Source organism: Planococcus citri, chromosome 5, assembly GCF_950023065.1.
Source record: "Planococcus citri chromosome 5, ihPlaCitr1.1, whole genome shotgun sequence".
NCBI classification, from domain to species: domain Eukaryota; kingdom Metazoa; phylum Arthropoda; class Insecta; order Hemiptera; family Pseudococcidae; genus Planococcus; species Planococcus citri.
This window is the reverse complement of record NC_088681.1, coordinates 68,078,145-68,095,609: the sequence shown is the minus strand read 5'-3', so window position 1 is coordinate 68,095,609 and position 17,465 is coordinate 68,078,145. Positions and strand designations below refer to the sequence as shown.

Sequence of the window (17,465 nt, the reverse complement as noted above, 5' to 3'; positions counted from 1 at the left end):
CTTGTTTACAGTTGAGGAGTCGGCCTGCAAAGTGACCTAACTGCAAAAAATTGATTTCGAGATAAATGAGAAAAACGTGTCCTAGGAAAATGAAGTCACATTTTCGAAATCTGTTTTCGGGAATCGAAAGGATCAACCCTCACTCACTTAATCATCTTTTTGTTTCTGAAAAATATGAACACGGGTTCGCTACAGGGTGCAACAAAAATGAAAAATGCTGCAGTTAGGTCACTTTGCAGGCTACACATACGTTTTCTTTTTGTTTTTTAGTGATATGTACGCAATTTTCTCCGGTTTTTCATTGCGTATGTTATTTTTTATGAAAGCAAAGATTTATTCATTCATTCAAGATTTTTTTATGTACAGGAAGCTGGGTAGCTAGAACTGGAGTTGTGGCTTATTCTCAACTTACGATTTTACCATTTCGAATCACTCTGGAGCCTCCAGTGCGATTTTCGATGTCTCCAAAATTTTTGAATTTCTTCAGAAGGGGTTAAAATTAATTTTGATTTCAACAAACAGTACCCTATGAAACACATTTTCGGAAAATCGTAAAAATAAAGTCACTTTGCAGGCCATGCTTTTAATTTTATCATTTTCAAGGGGGGAGGGGTGTTACGAGTGAAACTGGATGAATGTGATATAATTCCTTTTGTAGGGCATGTCCTAAACTATCAGATAGCGTTGCTATCTCAAAAATTATTTTTTTGCAGTTAGGTCACTTTGCAGGCCGACTCCTCAGTTCTATGAACGAATCACTTGAGAAATGAATCGTTCATGAACGATTTTTTCAAAAAATGAATCATCCACAAACAGTTCTTTCGAAAAACACGCTGTTCACAAACTATTCATTTAAGAATGAACGATTCGTTCTAAAATTTTAAATTTAGTCAAAAATGAAGTTTTGCAAGAGACGAGTCGTTCACGAACGATTTCGTCGAGATATGAATTGTTCTCCAATGATTTCTTCAAGACGAACGATTTATTCAAAAACTGTATAAATCATTCTCGAACGATTTATCCAAAAAATGAAAAGAAAAAAGTTCACATCACGACAAAATTGGAGTGAAACTACGTAGGTCAGACGTTTTCGAGGTTTTCAACTTCGAAACTTTTTTTTAAATTCTGAAATTCAGAAAAAAAAATTTCAAAAATTTCTGGAAATCAACAAAATTTTAATGTTTTTTAATTTAAAAAAAAATTAACTTGAATAGATGAAATGCTAATTTTAGTAAGCAGAGTAAAAATGCAAAAATTTTGAAAAATTTTGAAAATTGTTAAAAATTTCATTTTTAGATTTTGAATGTGTTTCAATTTAGAAATTGAGAAATAACTTACCACATTTTCAAAATCTAGGTGGGTACCTACTCAATTCCAAAATGAAATCTTATCAAAATCGAAACCCCCCCCCTCACATTTGACCCATCTTCGTTCCAATTTCTTTGTGATGTAAAAATTCCTTATAAGATAAGTATCGAAATTGTCAAAAAAGTAGAATAAAATGATGATGACTCGAATTAACCCCCCCCCCCCTGACCAAAATATCACTCATAATTTTTCAGTCCAACTTCTCAAGTGAAAATTTTTGAAATTCATACTTTCAAATTTCTCCTGGCCTCAAAAGACTGACATCTCCTCTTCCTCCACTCATATTTAAACTTGAGATTTCCGCATCGAAATGGCTTTTTTTCGAATAGAATTCAGGTTTAAAATACGATGTTTGATGTGCCCAAGTACACGAAGAGATACGGAATAAATTTGAAAGAAATGAATAATTGTTTTAAATCCATCGTAATTTTTTTCGCCCATATACCTCTATGAATTCAAATACAATGCACGATGATACGATGCATTTCACATTCAAAAAAAAAACAACAACACTCGCGCCAAATGTTGAACCGGAATAAGTCCGAATACGTGCATTACGCATGCTTCATCATTTTTACTTTCACTGAAGTTGTCTTTCAGGTGCCAAGATTTATAATAAAGGTGGAAGCGAGTGTGACTTTTCCGAACTGGATCATTTATCGCCGAAATTACCAACAACGCCGCCACGTCAGTCGTCGCGTCGGCCTAAGACGAGATGATTTTTATCCGATTATGTCACCGCGAAGAGATGAAGGATTAAGAGAGAGAGAAAAAAGTAGCACGTAGCGTGTAAATGCGAGTTTTTATTTTACGTGAAAATACGCGGCATGGCACAGCGGTCGCTGGCACGCCACAGGTGTGAACCCGGCAAGGACATCGTTAATCAAATCGTTCGTTCATCCGTCAATTATTTATAACAACAACGGTAATAAAAAGTATAAGTCTTAGTATATAAAGATGAGTGAAAGAGACACGCAGAGTAAGAGAGAGAGGCAGAGGTAATCAGCTCAATACGTGTTAATGATAGTCATAAAGAGAGAAAAAAGCAAAAAAAAAAAAAAAACTTGGTTAAGATCACGCGGTGCTTTATCCCCATAGAGACACGTTCGTGAGCCTCGTATAGTCCATAGAGCAACGTTAACAAATATATTTAAGTAATAATAATAACGATAATAAAAAACGCCATTACGATTGCGTGTTTTTAAGATCTCTGCCGATGAACTAATTCTTATAAATACGAGTATTATGCATTTTTTTTATAAATACGAGTATACAACGCCGAAGACCGGAGACCGGACGGATATAGAAGATGAATACGAGAAGCTTAGATGCGCGAAAGTGGTTTTGTTCCATATGGGATGAGCGTAAGGTGTCATCGGATACTATAAATTATTATAGAGTTGGTTTTGTTATGCAATCGCACATATCCTGGTACGTGATGCTTGCTAATCGCAGATTCCGCTGAGTTAGGAAGGTTCCTCTTTTTGAGGCGAATGACAGACATTTTTGAATGAGATGGAGAGGGGGAGAAGGATGGAACTGGGTTTAAATTAAATCGAAGAGAAAAATTGATTATGGAAGAATGTCACATAAGATTCAATAAACCATGATTAGTGTATAAATACGTACTTAATGTTCATGAAAAAATTCGGATAAACTCACCTCCATACGTGCCAAGTCCTTTATGAGGAGGGGGGGGGGTCAGTTCTGAAAATTTACTGTTGAAATTCTTGAAATATGTGAATTTACACTGAAATACTAATTTTTCAAAACTATTCTTCGCGTTTCGTGAACCTCGACTGTTCATTATTATAGAATTTCTGGAACATTGAAAATTAGAAACATGGAACCTTTTGGATCAAGTACAGAATTTTCAAAAAATAATAAATCCAATTCTTTGAAGATTTAATCCGAAAGATATATTCGTTCAACTTGAACGATACTCCAAACGAAAAATGAATGAAAAAATAATGCAGGAGGTTCCCATTGGCCCAAAATTGGTCTTTGTGATTATGAAGACTTTGATGGTGTAGCAATTTTTGTAATTTAAGTTTTTAAAGTTTAGGATTAATTTTTATAATGTTTTGAGATTTGAGAACGAATTACGTGTTATCTTTCAGAGGTGACTTTTCAAGTCTGTTTCGAAATATAACAACGGAGGCAAATTGTGTAATTGAACTTTTAAAATAATCTCCAATCATACAGCGAGACTACATGATCACAGCGGGAGAAGCGATCAAATAATTCGAAAATATTTGCACGCCGCAGTTCGAGATCGTGAACAAAGCCATCTAAATCAGTTTACCTATTAGAAAAGAATTGCGTTCGATCGGATCACACTATACTAAAATAGATCTAAATTCTTTCGTTTATCATGCTGACTCAATTTGGATTTTCAAGTGTTTCGAAGTGAGGATTTTTTCAATTTTTTGTTCTGAAAAGTTAGTATGATATTTGTACTTGAGAGTTGAGAGTTTGAAAATCACAATGATTATCGTCAAGGGAACCAAGGAATCAACTCCAAGTGCCTGCCTTTGATTTGAACAAAAATGTGATTACTGGAAAGAGAGTGGTCTGAAACTCCCATACCCAAAAATTAGAATTAAAATTTATGTTTTTTTTTTCTCTTAGAAAGGCTATTATTTGAAGCTTTGCTTTTTTCCGCTTATACCCTCTAAAGTTGTTGAATTTTATGAGAAAATCGTTCCTTAATGTTTAGATTTTCCCCAAGTTTGAAAATTTTTTTTGAGAGAGCCCCCTTTTTCGTTAAAAAAATCAAAGTAGGCGATTTTTTGAAAATCTCTCGTTTCTGTGTGAGAATTTTTCCAAATGACACTCTTTTCGAAGAAAAGCTTTTCTCGAAATCCAAACAATATTGGTTCCTTGTACAGCACCCCTACCCTCCCTCCCTCTCTCCCTCCCGAAAATATTTTAAAAACTCAAAAAATGATAAATAAAATCGAATTCTTTAAAAAAAAATTCTAAAATTTTTCGTATCTGATTAAAATTTTTCTAAATAATTCTCTTTTCAAGAATAACCCTTCCTTGCTTTCAAGAAGAATTAGTCCCCTTGTACACATTTGCTCTTCAAATAAATGGTAAAAAAAAATGTAAAATGACAAAAAATTGAATTCTTAAAAGAAAAGTTGAAAATTTTTCATTTCTGCTCAAAATCCTTCTAAATGAACCTCTTTTTAAAGGAAACTTTTGCTTGCTCCCAAAATGAGATGTAGACTTTTTTTCGTGGAGTTCTCCAAAATGGGAAAAATCGGCAAATCGGTGTAAAAAATTTGAATTCTGTGAAAAACATTGAAATTTTTTATTTTCTGCTCAAAATCCTTCTACATAATCCCCTTTTTAAGGAAAACCCTTTGAATGAAAAATTGAATTCTGCAAAAAAAAATTAAAAATTTGTCATCGAAAGCCTTTCATAGTAAAAAAAAGAATAAACAATTGAATTATGTTGACAAATTTTGAAAATTTTTCATTTCTTTTCAAAACACTTCCTGAAAAGTCCCTCTTCCCTCACTGCCTCCTTTTGCGAGAAAAAAGTCTCCCTCATTTGCGTGATAACTCTTTCAAGTATGTACCTAATCCGATTTTCAAAAAAGCACCAGCCTCGATTTCCTGTAACTGTGAGCTATTTTGGTCCATTTGTACGAATAAAAGTATCCCAAACTTGTAAAAAATTAAATAATAAAAAATGTTGTCAAACATTTTTTGAAAATTTTTCGTTTTTGTGTCAGAGTTGATAGAGAGAAAAAATCTTATCCGATCCCCAAAGAATCTTGATCTCTTCGTATGGAACCCTCCAAAATTGGGAAAAAATTTGAAAAACAAATAAATTGAAGTCGGTAAAAAAATTTTAAACTTTTCAAAATTGCTATCTTTTTAGAAAAAACTTTTCTTAAGCAATGCCTATCTCTTGAGTTACTGCAAATCCCTCCTATAATTGTAGAAAATGAAAAAAAGTTCAATTTTGAATTTTTGTGCTTTTAAAGAAATGTACGTTTTAGTCGGGGAGCCCGCTTAAGGATCTATTGCACTCCCCCCCCCCCCGTCTATCCTCCGGGACAACTTTTTTCTTAATGGGGGAGTCCTAAGGAACATTTCTAGTCCTTGTACTCAAAAAAAAAGTGGCCCTACTTACAAAATGGCGGCCATTTTGATTGACAGGTCAGCCGAAGTCACAGATTTTGCTTTCCAACACAGGACTTGCAAAAAAAAAAAAATTCAAACTGTACGAAGGTAGATCGAAAGATCAAGCAAAAATTTATCACCTGTCAAAATTTCAAATGCTAAAGTGCGTTTTTCGGTTTTTGAAAATCAAATTTAGGCCAAAAATGAGGGAAAAAATCAAAATTTTACCAAATTGACCGAGAAAACTGAAATTTGGGATACACCCTATTTTCGACATACCAAATCGATTGGAAACTGTTTCAAACCGTTTTGAGCAGTTCTGGAGCCTCCAGCAGATTTTTGAAACTCGAAATTCCCACAAAATTCCATCAAATTGGAGTTGTAAAGCTAAAATTCATTCTAAAAACTAATTTCAATACGCTACGAAGTACTGCAGGTGAATTTCAAGTCGTTTTGGAGCCTCCAGTGACTTTTTGAAAATTCCTGAAGCCTCCAGCAGATTTTTGAAACTTTAAATTATCACAAAATTTCATCAAATGGAGATGGAAAGCTGAAATTTACTCTACACTCCAATTTTAACACACTCTGAAAACGACTTCTGGTAGATTTCAAGTCATTTTAGAGCCTCCAACAACTTTTTTTAAAATTACTGGAGCCTCCAGTAGATTTTTGAAACTCGAAATTTCCACAAAACTTCATCAAATGGAGTTGGATAGGCGAAATTTACTCTGCAAACTAATTTAAATACGCTACGAAGTCAACTGCAGGGGGATTTCAAGTCGTTTTGGAGCATCCAGCGATTTTTTGAAAATTACTGGAGCCTCCAGTAGATTTTTGAAACTTGAAATTCTCGCAACACTTTACCAAATGGAGTTGGCAAGCTGAAATTTACTTCGCAAACTAATTTCAATACAATATGAAGTCGACTACGTGGTGGTTTCAAATGGTTTCAAATGATTTCGAAGGTTCCAGCTACTTTGTGGAAATTTCAATTTTCCAAAAAACACCATACAACCTCTCAAAAAATCGCTGGAGGCTCCAAAACGACTTGAAATCTCTTTGCAGTTGACTTCGTAGCGTATTGAAATTAGTTTGTAGAGTAAATTTCTGCTATCCAACTCCATTTGATGAAGTTTTGTGGGAATTTCGAGTTTCAAAAATCTGTTGGAGGCTCCAGAATTGCTCAAAACGGTTTGAAACAGTTTCCAATCGATTTCGCGTTTCGAAAATAGGGTATATCCCAAATTTCAGCTTTCTTGGTCAATTTGGTAAAATTTTGATTTTTTCCCTCATTTTTGGAATAAATTTGATTTTCAAAAATTCACCAAAAATCGAAAAACGCACTTTAGCACTTGAAATTTTTATAGGTGATAAATGTTTGCCTGCTCTTTCGATCTACCTTTGTACGGTTTAAAAAATGTTATGCTAGTCCTATGTTGGAATGCAAAATCTGCGATTTCGGCTGACCTGTCAATCAAAATGGCCGCCATTTTGTAAGTAGGGCCACTTTTTTTTTGAGTACAAGGACTAGAAATGTTCCTTAGGACTCCCCCATTAAGAAAAAAGTTGTCCCGGAGGATCGACGGGGGGGGGATGCAATAGATCCTTAAGCGGGCTCCTCGACTATTTTGACATACCAAATTTTGCATTTTGGTTGTCATCATTTTTTCATTTAAATAGCCAAAAAAAAAAAAGCCTTTCAAGTACTCGTATGATATAAATTGGAAAAAAATGTAATTTTGCGAACATTTTTGAACTCGCAGGGTGAGTTGGAGGGGGGGGGGAGTGATAAAATCAAAAAAGTGATTGTATAACAAAACTCGTGGTTTCAAACACACTTTTTCTGCTGGCCGAAGTTTAAAAATAATGTAAGAAGTTGGCATTTTTTAGATGCCAAAAATGAAAATCTACTTCTCGCGTGATGAATAATGAATGCTATTCAAGTTTTCGAGTAATGAATTTTCAAAAACTTTTTCCTTCGCTTCGCCGAGGCCAATTTTAATTTCCTGTTGAAAATTGAAATTTATAAAAAAAAAATAATTTTCAAATTCGAAACATGCCAGTGCCAAAGAAATCAACTTTTTACATCAATTTATTAATCATTTTGTCGAGTTGGGTATTTGTTTTTTGAATTCGTTTGAATTCTGGAGAGCTTTTTCTCTCGCTTCGTTTGGTGTTCTTGATTGCATTGGAATAGAAAAATGCCACATCAGTGTTCAAAGATGACATTCTCTGAATGACTCCAATGATGTAAGAAACATTTGTTAGGGGATGGGAGATTTTTGGGAAATGTTTTTTAAATTGGCAGTGAAATGGTAGTGATTTTCACCTGAGAAATTTCGTTACTTAGATACCCCGGTTAATCAGGATGGAGACTAAGACATCAAAAATTACTTTGATGAGAATCTTTCCGTTACTTTTTGCTCATTTCACTGAGTTAGAATCATTACCTATAGGAATGCAATTCGATAGTAATAATTTTTTATCTGATCGTGTTATCAATTATGCATTCACACGTACTGAAATAGTTAGTGCTTACTCTCGTACATTCGCACCAATGAACGATATGAAATTTTCAATGAAATACCGAACACACATATCAAAAGAGCAAAGAAACGTTATCGTTGACAACATTTTACTTAATTGAATTAAGTACGAGTACGTATATCGCGATCGTAAAAATTCGCACGGACTCGACACGCCGCGTTCATTTTCATTCTCAATTCAACCAGAGAGATGATAAATTATTCAATCAAACCTGTTTGGCGGTGTACTCGAGTACGATATTTCCGATATTTTGGCAGAATTTCGTCACTCGATGTCGATTTACCTTCAATTTATTCGTATTCTATACAAATTGAGGTTCAGGTACACGCGTAATCGTCTGCTTACAATAATATCGTATACGTACTTAGCGTGTATTTATTATACCTTTATTTACACTCGTAAGTATCAAGTACTGGTATATTTTAACAGCAACCAAACTTGTCACATGGGTATTTGACGAATACGGAAGACAATAATTGCGGCCTGAAAGCCGAAACATACATTGCCTGAAAGTCATTTCCTTATCAATTGCTCTCTCGTTGAAGTCTTCGCACGATTATAAGTAAAATAGATTCGTAGCTTTTTACTCTCGCGAGGTGCTGAATTTCACGATCATATAAAAGAATAATTTACCGCCGGCGAGCATTCATATTGTGAATATGGATTTCCAGAAGAATGACCGTTCGAATATAACAACTCTTTTTTTTTTTGTATCTAAGGCTTTGATTTTAACTGCAGAATAGCCAGGGATCGTTTTTTTAGTTGTCTTTATTTCGCTTTTATTTCATTTTTCAAATTACGTAACAATCGTATACACGCTAACAGATTAATTAATACCCAGCATCCGACTGGTCGGATATAATTATCCGATAACGCGTACAGACTGACAAAAAAAAAAAAGCTAACCGCGATAGTGATTTTTTTTTGAACGTTCACGAGTTCGCCAAATATACAAACTGTATACGATCAAGAAAGCTTTTTCTCTTTTATTTCTTCGCTGTCGGCAGATTCGTGTAAAATGGTAAAAATATACGTAACTTTTTCTTTTGTAAGAGGAGAGCAATGAGGAGACTCTCCGGATAGGGACACAGTTCATCGAAGAGATTATACCATTAAGAAATTGAAAATGTTTCCTTAATTGGTGCAACAAAAAGAACCGTTTGGCCAAAGCAACGAAAATCTGCAATGATGGTGGTACGCGGTGATTGTTTTAGCTTTGGCTTGTAATGACCACTGGATCAATTTTCAAACGCTCCTTTTGTGGTAAAACGGAACCCACTTTCGTGGTAAAATTACAACGTAATTATTTTCGTATTAAGAGCTCTATCGATTAAGGTAAGCATAAGCCTTTCGACAAAATTTACCAATATCAAAGAAACTGCTGTATATGGAGAATTTAGTCAGCATGAAGTGAGGCGAGCAGAGCCATATGCTATGTATTATTGATACAAGTTCGACGGTATTTAACTTTGCAGTTGTCCAGACACCCAATTTCTTCGAAGATAGAAATAATCTTATGAGATATGGATTTTGTCATAAGGAAGTTAGGTACTTTCTAATGTGACACGTTCACTATTTCGTATTGTAAATGTGCTCTCTTTTTCGTCTCTCTATCATATTATGTATCTCTATCTACCTAGTATGGTGTAAACAAACGCGAATCGAGTCGTTTTTTTAAACGAATCACTTGGAACATCTCCACGTCGCGTGGTCCGAGAATTGAATTAATAATTATGGTGCGACTATATACGAAGTAAATTGTAATATCGTTATGTATATTACGTATTCGTAGTGTATGAGCTATAGGTATGTGAAAACAACTATCGTACGAGATTGAAGAGCACCGTGTGATATTAGCATTTAGAGCGAATAGCCAAGGTAAAAGTCGTTATTCGAATCGATCTACATGGTTGGCATTATACTGAGGAATTCATTAACAAAATATTAATTAATCGGATGACTAAAAATTTAAATAATTGTTTTTATTTCGAAGTTTATCTATTAAAATAGTGTTTTTATTTCGAAGTTTATCTATTAAAATAGTGTCACATGGAAACTCGAAGCGGAGCTAGGATGATAAAAAGGGGCCTTATTTTTACATATTTTTTCATTTTATAAATTTTGCCTTGGATTTTGGAGGTTTTCACGTTTCTATTATTTATTTGGAATTTATTGAAAAGTAGATTAGATACGAGTATCACGAGAAATTGTTGCATTTCGGTGTACGGAATGTAAGCCGGATTCGAAACATGATCTTGATACAGAAAGTCACGAATAACTCGTGATTTTATACTGACGAAGTGACAAAATCATTATTAGAAGAAAAACCAATGCCACCAACAACTGAATTTGTGTAAACCGTTTTTTTGATTAGGTACTATCTAGTCTGGTTGATAACGCATCATCAGTCAAAATTTCGGACACCTGAGTGAATTTTTCGATTTTTGGTGAATTTTTAAAAACCACATTCGGGTCAAAAATGAAAAAAAAATCAAAATTTTACAAAATCGACTTGGAAAGCTGAAATTTGTATGTACCCTATTTTCGACCTCCCCCTCTCCATCACTCCACCAATCGATTAGAAACTGTTTCAAACCATTTTAGTCTGGCATATGACAGTAGGAGTGATTGCACCCCCCCCCCCCCCGCCGATCCTGCGGGACAACTTTTTCCTTAAAGGGGACATCCTAAGGCATATTTTAAAGCAAACATGCCCAAAACAAAGTTGGCCTTACTTACAAAATGGTGGCCATTTTGATTGACAGGTCAGCCAAAATCGCAGATTTATCGTTTCAACCTAGGACTTACACGAAATTTTTCAGACCTTACAAAGGTAGATCGAATGATCATGCAAAAATTCATCACCTGTCAAAATTTCAAGTGCTAAAATGCGTTTTTCGATTTTTGGTGAATTTTTGAAAATCCAATTTTAGGCCAAAAATGGGGGAAAAAATCAAAATTTTGCCAAATTAACCAAGAAAGCTGAAATTTGGGATATACCCTATTTTCGACATGCCAAATGGATTGGAAACTGTTTCAACCCGTTTTGAGCAGTTCTGGAGCCTCCAGCAGATTTTTGAAACTCGAAATTCCCACAAAATTCCATCAAATTGGAGTTGTAAAGCTGAAATTTATTCTAAAAACTAATTTCAATACGCTGCGAAGTACTGCAGGTAAATTTCAAATCGTTTTGGAGCCTCCAGCGACTTTTTTGTAAATTACTGGAGCCTCCAGTAGATTTTTGAAACTTGAAATTTCCCCAAAATGTCATCAAACTGAGATGGAGAGTCGAAATTCATTCTGCAAACAAATTTCAATACGCTACGAAGTTGACTGCTGGTGGATTTCAAGTCGTTTTGGAGCCCCCAGCGACCTTTTGAAAGGTTGTATGGCGTTTTTTTGGAAAATTGAAATTTCCTTCAAAACCATTTGAAACCACCATGCAGTCTGTGAAGTGAATTTCAGCTTGCCAACTTCATTTGATAAATTAATGTTGCGGGAATTTCAAATTTCAAAAATCTACTGGAGGCTCCAGTAATTTTCAATAAAGTCGCTGGAGGCTCTAAAATGACTTGAACCCACCTGAAGTCGTCTTCAGAGGGTGTTAAAATTGGAGTGTAAAGTAAATTTCAGCTTAATTTTGTGAAAATTTAAAGTTTCAAAAATCTGCTGGACACCGCGCTTCAGGAATTTTCAAAAAGTCGCAGGAGGCTCCAAAACGACTTCAAATTCACCTGCAGTACTTCTTAGCGATTGAATTTAGTTTTTAGAATAAATTTCAGCTTTACAACTCCAATTTGATGGAAGTTTGTGTGAATTTTGAGTTTCAAAAATCTGCTGGAGGCTCCAGAACAGCTCAAAACGGGTTGAAACAGTTTCCAATCGATTTGGTACGTCGAAAATAGGGTGTATCCCAAATTTAAGCTTTCTTCGTCAACGTGGTAAAATTTTGATTTTTTCCCTCATTTTTGGCCGAAATTGGATTTTTAAAAATTCACCAAAAATCGAAAAACGCACTTTAGCACTTGAAATTTTGACAGGTGATAAATTTTATCCAATGACATCGAAATGCGAAAAATTACTTTATCAAACCGAAAAATGCGCTTCAACTCCTGGAAATTTGACTTCTGATTTTTTTTGTGAACTTTCAAAAATCTGTTGAATGTTCTAGAACTGGTCAAAACGGCTCGAAATCGAATCCAATTGTCTCCGGAGGAGGGGGGGTCGAGATTTTCTATTAATTTGGATACTTCTTTTGTTAGTATTTGAACCCCATCCTTTTACTCACCAAAGCTCGAAGCTTCAATTATTTTTTGTTGAAAATTATTACATGGTTTATAACATTCTTTCCCTCTCTCCCCAAAAAAAAAAACATTTTTTTCACCTTTCACGTTTTAGGATTCTCTCACCAAGGCACGGAAATCTGAACCCTGGTAACTACTCACTACAATATAGGTGCTTCTGGTGCTTGGAAAATTTAGAATTTTAATTTTTTACTTGGAAAAAATCCTCGGGATTATGCTAAAATTAAGGTCCCATTATATACACGAATTCGAAGAAGCCTCTTGCAAAGTCCCCTGGACCTCGCTTGTTTTTAGGAGTAGCCTCATCAAAAGGACTACCTTTTTTATTCTTGTGAAAATTTGTTTGCGGTATTTCTTACTCCCTGAGAATTTTAGCCCCCCCCCCACCTGATATTGGTCCGTCGTCCAGAAAAGTCCTTCCAGTTCTCAAAGAATGAGAAAAATCAAAAAAACTCGACTTTTTTTTACATTCTAATATCAGAATATTTAGTCTATTTTCATTGGAAAAGCTTCATTCAATGATTTTTCACCCCCCCCTCTCCCGCTGATTAAAAAGTGTAACTTGGACCTCTCCGAAAAAATTGAAATTTTCGTATTATTTTTATCGAAAAAGTACTATTTAATTCTTTATACTCCCCCTCCTCCCTTCTAATTATGAGAAAGTGAAACTGAAGCCCTCCCTCTTGAATTTTTTTTTTAAAATTGGTCTTTTTGCAAAGGGATCAACATTGATCGGAAACCAAAGGAGATTTTCGCAGAGATGGGTAGAAGAATTTGGGCATAGGAATTGAAATTTCCAACAAAAAAAAATGTACCAATTTTTTAAATTTTTCTCAAATTTAGGGGTCTTTTTCATATTAGAAGGCTCATATTGTTTGGGGAACTTCGAGAAATTTTTTTCTTGAAAAAAGAGGTGATTAGGATGATGGGGTTATGACCAGAAATGGAGAATTTTCTACCAAATTTCGGAGACCTTAATTTTTTGTTTTTATAGGTGCTTCTGTGTAAGAGAAGCAAGATTGTTCGAGGGGACAGAGGGACTTTTTATGTTGTAAATTGTGTTATCTAGAGGAATTCTGAATATAGGGTACATACCGTGAAAAATTAGATTTTTTTAGGTGATATTAGACTAACAGTACGAACACCTTTTCAGAAACTGTTTTGACACGGGTGAAAAAAAAAAGATTTTTCAGACAGTAAGATGGGCATGAGCATTTCTGGACTCTATACTTCAAATATAGATATAGAGGAGCTGGTAGGGGAATACTTTTGATGTTATTTTCAAAAAATCATTTCAGCCATCCCCCCCCCCAAAGGGCAGAATGGTCTATATTTTGATCTAAATTAAAAAAACTATAGTCCTAAAATGGTCAACATTTTCAAAAAATTAAAAATGATGTGTAATCCATCGTTTTTGAAGTTACCTTAACGAAAGTGACAAGTTCAAAATATTCACTTTATCGTTTGAATACAACCCCTCAGTGCCTGTCCCTCTCCAATTTTGGAAGAAAAAACGTAAAAAATTACAATAATGTGGTGTGAATATCAATTTCCACTAATTTGAAGATGCTGAATTCAAATACAATGTATTCATTTTTTGGTTAGCACCCCTCAGTGCTTTTCTAGCTTCCAAAATTTCAAAAAAAAAGTACAAAATGTTACAAAAGTATAATGTGACATGTTGAAATGCTCTAATTTCGAAACGTCATGTTTTAAAATCTTTTTGAATGGCATTGCCTTCATCCTTGATAATTGATCCCTTCTCTCTCCCATAAATCAACACGTCATACCCTATAGTATAATACCAAAGTGACCTTATTGAGACCTATCAAAATGGGTCAAAATTTCGTGAGAAATTCAAATTTTTTGACTAAAATGTTTTTTGAGAATTTTTGAAGACTTTCGAGCACAGTTTTACAATTTTTCGCGGTAATTTTTCAAAATTTTATTTTATCGAAAAAATACTTTATAAGGGCGTATTTTTAAAATACTTCTATTTTCAAGTGAAATTTTCAGAAAGAGTTTCACAATTAATTCTACTCGATTTCGATCTCTATCTATCTAGTTTTATGCAGAATGTTCTGCATGTTTTGATTTTTTTAGGCACTTATTTTACATTTGTTGGCTTACAAATTTTGAAACAATTCGCTGTTCCTTGAAAATAGGTATGTTTATTTTAGAAAATTGTCAAAAAATTGAAAATACCTTCAAAAAGTATCAATTTTGGTGAATAAATATTATGTTGAATAATCAAACAAAAATAAAAATAAAACCGGAAGAAAAGTATACCTGGGTAATTTTTGGAGCGTATAATTAGACTCGAAAAAGTTCGAATACGTATTATTAAATTGAAGAATCATTAAAAACTTGTTAAAACACAATATTAAGACATATAATGTAATATGTGTGTGTAGTTGGAAAAACGTACCTACACTTATTCTATTGTTTTCAGATTCGATCTAATTTAAATTCATAGCGTATAATGACGTTATATGGAATATATTTTTTGGTTACACGTTCGGCGTTCTACGTATTCTCTCTGCCCAAGTTGGCGGATCCTCGCAGATACCTTGGCTAGCGTATATGTTTATTTTCCCACAGACAATGAAACGTTTTGTCGTAATTTTTTGATACACATTTGCAACGATGACGATGACGACGACGACGACCGCGTAACGTTTTTTAACGCGATGATTTTGAAAACGAAAACACGATCTTGTGAACAGAACGTTATTACCGTTGCTCGCGTTTTACAATTATTTAATTTCTTTATACGAGAGCGACGACGATGAAGCTCCTATTGTTGTATTTCATTAACAAGAAGAATGTGCTTGGATGAACGGTCAATGAGGTCGACGATGTGATGCCTCGCGACGACGTAAGAATTACGTAAAGATGAACGCAGAAAAATGCGAATTGGTCCAATTTACGAAATAGTTGGCCTTAACTTTGACGTGCTTGGAAAATAACGCGAGCATTTGAGTTTAAGGTTAATCAACGACGTGAGGGTCGAGAAAGGCTAACAATAAGGTGGTTGGAAAGGGTGCAGGGTGCAAAGTGATGGTCTCTGTGAATTGACAAGGGTGTAGAATGAGCTGTGTGCAACAAGTGGATGAATGATTATACTCGTAGGTGATCTTTTGCAAATATGGAATGATAGTTTACCTGTTAATCCTCCAATTAGCCAAAAATACAGGTAAATGGCCGCAAAGGTTGTAGCATTGGTCATGTTGGTCTACAGATATTGCTTCTTAAACACGTCTGAAGTTCTTTGAAGATGCTGCTCGATATCACAAATACTCAGAAACCAAAACCGTACCGTACACAAACACGTCAACCGTCCGTAGTCATGATTGCGATATGAAAAAATTCAATTTAAGGTGTCTTTTTTAATATGTACCTCGATGAACTAGGTACACTTATGCACAGCACGATGAAAAGATTTTCCAAACGATTGTTGGTTGAATGGTCAAAAAAAGAGAGAAAAATTCAAAATCAAATGATCAAGTGCTCGACTCGGCAAATATTTATTTTGGCGAATTACTTTTGAGAACGATGTTTGCGGACGCGGTTACGCACGTGACGAAATATAATACAAGAATGGGCAACCGGTTCAAATTCAATGAAAGGATGCACACGCGTGAAACTCGCTCGCGTACGTTAAGATTGTGTGTATGAATCGTGGTCGCGACGCGACGCTTCACGTGCGCCATTGCCCCTCTCTCTGTGTGCATGGCACTCGCAGATGAGGTGGAATTTTTCCTCATCAATGGTCGATAAAAGTGATAGGAGATTCTGAAACCTTTTACCTCGCACCTATCCATGGGTTCTTTTCAAACTGGACTAGCACTGGCATCGCGTATTTTTACCTCTTCGTGTTTGCGTTTACGTATTTGTATAAAACGTAATTACCGATCATATTGTAGGTAATTGTAATTGCAGGTGTTGAACAGTCTTAAGTAGAAAAATTCATAAACAAGGTTTTTTTTGTGCCGTTGCTTTGGGTTGTGAGGTGAATGCGATCGAAGTACTCAGATTTCTCTTGGCGTATATGTTGAGCTGAATCTGTTATTTTTTGCCTAATGCGTGCACTGGGTACTGGGCAGGCTCGTTGCCTTGTGCAGATGTGCAATGTGCATTGAATTTCACATTTATATGTAGTAGAAAATTGATTTTCTAGGAATAATTTCTTCTACGAAAAGTATGAAGAGAAACAAAATGGTTAGAGCATGAAAGTTTTCTTCAGTGAAGTGTTTTTATTTTTTTGTGAGACGTTCGTTTTGAGACGTCTTTAGTTGAGGTTGGAGAGCTCAACTTGAATCTATTGTTTGTGATTGGGAAGTTTCAGTTTTATTTTTTATTTTTTCCATTGCATGTTGTACAAAATTAGTTTTTGATAAAGAATCAAAGGGTACTCTGAACAAAATGAAGAAAAAGCAGAATTTTTGAACATGAATTTTCTTTCCTGTAAAGAGGATGGCAAAAAGCAATGAGTTAAGCAAAAAAAAAAAAAAAAAAAGAAAGAAACTGTGTAGTTATTCGTAAAAGTTGTTACTTGTAGAGAAATTATTAATTTTTTGTGGAGTTTGTATTTGAAAATTAGAAAGCTGAATTTGAAAATTAGAAAGCTGATTTTTTTGAACAAACTTTCATTGAAAAATTATCTATAGACCCAGTATATTGGAAAATTTTGTGCTACAATATTATTTGCTTTCAGAGAGAAAGCCCTCTAGCCCCCTCTCCACCCCCCCTCCCCGAGAATTTAATTTCTCAGATTCTTTAGATCTAATAAGAGTTTCTATTGATACTGTTTTTGTTGAATTTATTAGTTAATTAATCATCAATTTGTTTTATTTTTCTGTTTCAGGTGAGTACCAATTATTTTTCTTTATGAAAATGGAAAAATTTTCAAAGTGGGTAAGTTGATGACGTTTTTTGTATCTATACCGAAAGAATGTATTAAACTGCATATTAAGCGATGGAGCAGATGCTTCATAGGATGTGCAACAGTTCTGCATATTTTGCTTTCAATCGTGTTTGCTGTTGTCTCTAGTCAAAATTGTCAAGGAAGGCATCTTGCCAAAAAAGCCACATTTTTTGCCAAAA

The 17,465-nt window shown here is 34.6% G+C and overlaps 2 protein-coding genes across 2 annotated transcripts in view; one reads left to right on the top strand and one right to left on the bottom strand.

The window, feature by feature from the left end:
* The window catches only part of LOC135849249 (uncharacterized), a 38,531-nt gene extending 22,360 nt beyond the window's left edge, over window positions 1-16,171 (bottom strand). Inside the window, exon 1 of the mRNA XM_065369591.1 lies at window positions 15,525-16,171. Within this exon, the coding sequence (XP_065225663.1) occupies window positions 15,525-15,588 (64 nt within the window). The 5' untranslated portion in view covers window positions 15,589-16,171. The remainder of the gene's footprint in view (window positions 1-15,524) is intronic.
* The window catches only part of qin, a 133,791-nt gene that overhangs the window by 23,626 nt on the left and 92,700 nt on the right, over window positions 1-17,465 (top strand). The gene's annotated exons all lie outside the window — the stretch shown is intronic.